Here is a 5444-nt window from a genome sequence, read left to right as displayed (position 1 = left end):
ACACTAACAGTAGACCACCTCTCAATTCATTGTTATGATGAATTAGCTCATAACTTTATTATTGGATTTTTTAAATTATGAATGATTTTTGTTGTGGTTACAGTCAGTGGACAACAAGGACAGAAGAATGTGCAGGAAGACCCGTGCAAGGTGAAGAGTCGAGTTGTGGCCGATGCGACGTACTGCGACAGATACTGGGAGTGTGTGAATGGCCAGCCCGAGCTCTACGACTGCCCCAACGGACTCGTCTACGCCGGAAAGAACCGCGGAGTCACCGAGGGCTGTGACTACCCCTGGAGAGCCAACTATTGCGAAGACAAGACGCAAGCAAGTCAGTACAAATCTAACTCTATACAAATCTAAGTCATTTTTTCTATATTAATCATATTAATAAGTATATAAGTCATATAATCCATACTCAGACGAATAATCAACAAAATAGACCGTTGAATAATAATTTAGGTATAATCAACAAAATAAACAGTTATAAATTGTAAAACAGAGAGAATAAACCATAGAATGATGAAGAAACTAGGTAGAACTAGAAAAATGAACTACTTTATTATCAAAAACGTTATTTACAAACCAATATAAACAGAAGTGATAAATCAGTATCAATTATCAAGTCATTCATAATATTATTTCTTCACAATTTATTTTCAATAACTAATTACGCACTCGCAATCTAAAGAAGTTGGTTATGGTTTAGTTGAACAGCAACTTGTAAACATAACATAGTCTTCGCGTCAATGATTATGTAGTGGATATGATAATGTAGTCCACTTGATTAGCCTATTAACTTGAAATTCTTTCTGTGATGTGTAGTTGTGGAGCTGATATATTGCCTTACCGGTTGATATTCAAATTAAAAAACAAAACAAATTCATCTAGTAACATAAAATTAGTACAATGCAAAATATAAAATTGAAGAATTATATTTATAAATGTATCCTAGAGAGCGTATTCTTTAGAATTGCCCGAACAAACAATATAAAGTCAGTTGTTGTAATAATATCACAATTGGTGACCAATATTTATTATCATACATAGAGATTGAATCAGGAAGACTTAGTGACTCAAGGAGGCAAAATTGAACTCAACAGCTTAACCAATAGAACGATATTGAAGTGATGCTTGAGTTTTAGGTGGTATTTTGTAAAATACTGGTAAATCACTCCAAACATCAAGCAATCATTCCAATCGGAGAATCTACCTGGTTATTCCATTATTAATGTTAAATATTCACTTGATTAATTAATCAGTTGTATAGGAGAGAGTTGAATATATTTTTTATATAAAATGTTAAATTGTATTGGTGTGTTGTAGATGGTCCAATAGGCCGAGAACACTGCGACTGGCTGTATGGCATTTTCGGACACGAGACATCATGCACCAGGTATTGGACATGCTGGAATGGAACCGCCACTGAACAGCTCTGCATCGGTGGATTGCTCTACAACGAGAACACCCACTCTTGTGATTGGCCTGAGAACGTCGATGGATGCCAGAAACATCGTGAGTATCTCAGATTCTCTTCATTTTCGAGCTATTTCTCAATGACGCCACTTTATTATATTTATCAATACTGTCTACTGGATAATTTCAATAGGGCTACTTAATTTGTTGATTAATAGAAAATAATTTCATACTACCCTTTTGTTTTCGAATCTTCTCTATATAAAACAGAACAGTTTAGGCGAAGGAAATGCCGAATGGCTTTTCCGAAAATAGGAAAAGCCATTAGGAAAAGCCAATAGGAAAAGCCATAGGAAAAGCCAAGCGAAAACAGAATGGCTTGAAAATGCCGAAACATTTGTTGAAGCATAGTAGTTGTGTTTTATATAGACAATATTTGGAAACAAAAGGGTAGCCTACTATGGAATTATTTTTCATTAATATTGCTTTTAGAATTATTGTGAAATAACTGGTTGATTGAGAATCCACCAAATATTTTCTAACGGAACCAGAATATTTTTAACTTAAAATTATAAAGTTTGAATTATTGTCATCACATAATTGAACATTCTTTCAGCAATTTGACATTATTGGACAGTAAGGCATTTCATATTGTGCAATGTGACAAAGAAAGACTGCAAATTCATTAGCCACAAAATCAAATGGAGAAAACCGAGGGTAATAGGAGAGGCTAGCCGACTAGACTAAGGCTTTAGAATCACCACTACTTAGTATTACGTGATAAAAGCAATGATAAAGGTGTGATTGGCCAAAACTAGTCGTGTCTAAGATAAAATAAAAAAAAGTACTATACTCCGTGCAAATATTCTTCAGAATTGGAGGAATTTGCGGCGCAGAGAAATGGAGGGAGATCAGCCAATTGCAGTGATGGATTGAGTCATAGGTGGAAGCGTAGTTGTCAATTTGTCGAATAGAGTCAGTCGAGTCTGTGATTGCAGAGAGGAAACTTCCTAGTAAAATAAGCGCTTGAACACTCACTGGAAATTAGAGAACGCTGGCCGGTACACAACGGCAACATAGCCGCTGTTGTATCCCTGCCGCTGTATGCCTTCTCTGCTGCGCATGTCCATCCCAAGTCCGAAGTTAATTTGAACGGAGTATAGTTAGTCTAAGGCTGGCCACTAACGGTAGGACATGCATGGTAATCATGTACACACACATGTTCATTATGCATTTTGGTCGTCAGCGAGAAAGAGGCTTTTACCATAAAATAAACAACCAATAAGAATGGATAAACCACTGGAAAATTACAAATTATAATGACACAAAAATAATTAACCTCAAATAGACAGACTGTCTACTAACTTTGACACCAATGTATTGACATGATTGTGTTCACACCTGTTAATCATGCATGTCCTGTCGTTAGTGGCCAGCTTAAGAGAAAATAAAACTAGGGTACCGGTACTAGAAAGTCCAAGTAGGTAACTATAGGTGATGAAAGTTTCTATGGCGTTGTCTATGAATGTTATGGCAATAAAATAATATTTATTTATTTTGATGAATGTTTGTTGTGTTGCAGCGCTGTGTAACGACGATGCGAATGGAAACGTGCCGCTGGGGAAGTCGTGCAACCGCTATGGCAGTGCCAGGGTGGCTACCCGCGACTGCAGCGCTGCCCCGCCATGCTGGTCTTCGACCGTCGCTCGCTGCGGTGTGTCGTCCCCCCCACTGAGGACTGCGAAGTACCCACCACACCCCCTCCAGCACCTGGCGAGGTATGCTACTCAATCATGTTCTCATCAGATTGCTATAATAATAATTGCGAATTGTTTATTACGTATTTTTATTACGTACGCCAAAATACAAATTACAAGAGTATATAATAATCACATAATTGATTAATGATTACTAGAAGTAATTATCAAATTATATTTTATTTTCACTGTTCAATAGTTATTTCAAATATCCAATGAGAGCTATAAATTTGAAAGAGGAGTTACCACATTTTTTCTCTCCCTATCATTTTGATGGTGAAAAGAATTAAGTGTATAAAGTTATATAAATACTGTAGAACTAAGGACTTCTGCTTATGCTACAACATTAATTGGATATTTGAAATGACTATTATACAGTAATAATATTTCAGCAGTTGGTTAACTGAAACTTATAACAACATCTTCCATCTAAGAATGATTTGAGATGAATTTTTTTATTTTTCTCTGTAGAGACGTTCACACTAGACACAGATATGTTGTGGGAATTTCTCCATATTTAGAGAATGAAAAATATATACTTATAAATATTTCCTCCATTCCACGTTTATAGAAGAAGATTACTGGTAGGTATTGTGATCGATTAGGCCTACTTTCTCCTACTATACTGTAGGAGATATATACTGTATGGATTATAGAATTTAGAATTAAACACAGAACACAGATTTCATTAGAAAGATTTTCAATTATTATTTAAGCTAGTAGGACCCCCTAATTTTGAGAATGGAAAATTGATTTTCTAAATAGAATTTTCAAAAATGTACCTATTCAATACTTGATTCTCCTTTAGAGTTTTCAACTGAATAATTCTAGATTGAGTACAGTTTACTTATTTTATGGTAACAAGTAATCTCTATTCTTCCCTAATTTCTTACATTATTTGAAGATTATACGAATTAAAAGTTTGATATGAATTCGAATTAAGTAGAAAAATGTGGGTTGAGACATTTGTTAAATTGCAACCCAGCGAACGCATAGCCACATATTTTGATTAATATTTTCATATTATCATTGTATATCTGAATTATAATATTGGTGTTCTAGCAATAGAAGTATTCAAAGAAATAAAATTCATCTAATGGAATAAAGCTTGATTTAACTTGACTTGATTGTTGGAGAGACTCAAAACCAATTAATTATTATTAAGAAAAAGTGAATTAGAAATCCTTTCACTTGCAAATCAAGCAAGGGTTTTATTATTTGACTGTTTCGAGAATGCTTTTACAGTTGAACATATTTTGCTGTCAAGATTGAAGAAAACCACATCGTGGACTCATCAGGTATATTCCCAGTGTATTGAATAGATTTTTTTATTAACAATTTGGAATTAATTTTGTTTAATATTTGCAGGAAGAGGACGGTGAACAAAATCTACCAGTTCAGCCACCAAAACCAATCAATGGCAGACAACAACAGAACTACCAACAGCCACCACCCCAACAACAACAGCAACAACAGCAGCAACAGTCACAACAGCAGTACAGAAGGAGCGAAGACCTACCACCAAACCTGCCCAATCTCCCTCAGGGAGCAATTCCCATCCCTGTCAGGGCGCGAGCCAGGAATTAAAAAGTAACAAGAAAGACTTCTTGGCGATGACTCTGGACTAAAATCATCACAGCATCATTGAATCATCAAGATCATCACCAAATCATCAGTATTTTCAAACTGTAGTATAATGTTAGTTGAATGTATAAAATGTGTAAATTTTCCTATGTTGAACAACTTAATTTACTTGAGTCTCGATTATCAAATTTGAGTTCACTGTCGAATAATCCCTTTCAATAAATTGATGAGAGAATTCATTCAAGAGAGACAGAGAGGATGAAAGGTGCAGAAAAAGATAACATTACTCGGTGATTCAATTATAAGATTAATATTGATAGAAAACAAATTTGAAGATAAAACACTTTCTGAAAAATATTTCGGATTCTTCAATTATTCAACTTTAAAACTTAATTGCTTTATTGCACACTTTAACTTTCAGTAAGATAAAATTCAGTCAAGTGAATAATTTTTCATTTATAATGGAGGTTTTAAAGCTATTGTGGCTAATTTCAAATATAAATAGATTAAATAATTACAGATTCAGATTCCATTATTCAGTTTTCTTGAATAACATTAGGTAGTTATCTAATTAAATTAAAATTACTTAGATCACAATTATATGTTAATCCATGTGCAAAGCAAATGATAAATTGCATATTTATTTTTTTCTATTTTCATTCAAATTGAAAATAAGTTTAATATATG

General features: G+C 34.1%; 1 protein-coding gene across 1 annotated transcript; it reads left to right on the top strand.

Annotated features, from left to right (window-relative positions):
- Positions 1 to 66: 66 nt before the first annotated feature.
- On the top strand, positions 67 to 5172 carry LOC111054263 (protein obstructor-E-like). Its single transcript, XM_039432348.1, is given in 5 exon segments — positions 67 to 331; positions 1327 to 1515; positions 2999 to 3052; positions 3055 to 3194; positions 4542 to 5172. Coding segments are annotated over 5 exon segments (852 nt in total). The 5' UTR covers positions 67 to 81; the 3' UTR covers positions 4761 to 5172.
- Positions 5173 to 5444: the final 272 nt, after the last annotated feature.

Source organism: Nilaparvata lugens, chromosome 7 (genome assembly GCF_014356525.2).
Source record: "Nilaparvata lugens isolate BPH chromosome 7, ASM1435652v1, whole genome shotgun sequence".
Classification (NCBI taxonomy): domain Eukaryota; kingdom Metazoa; phylum Arthropoda; class Insecta; order Hemiptera; family Delphacidae; genus Nilaparvata; species Nilaparvata lugens.
This window is presented reverse-complemented; position numbering and strand designations above follow the sequence as displayed.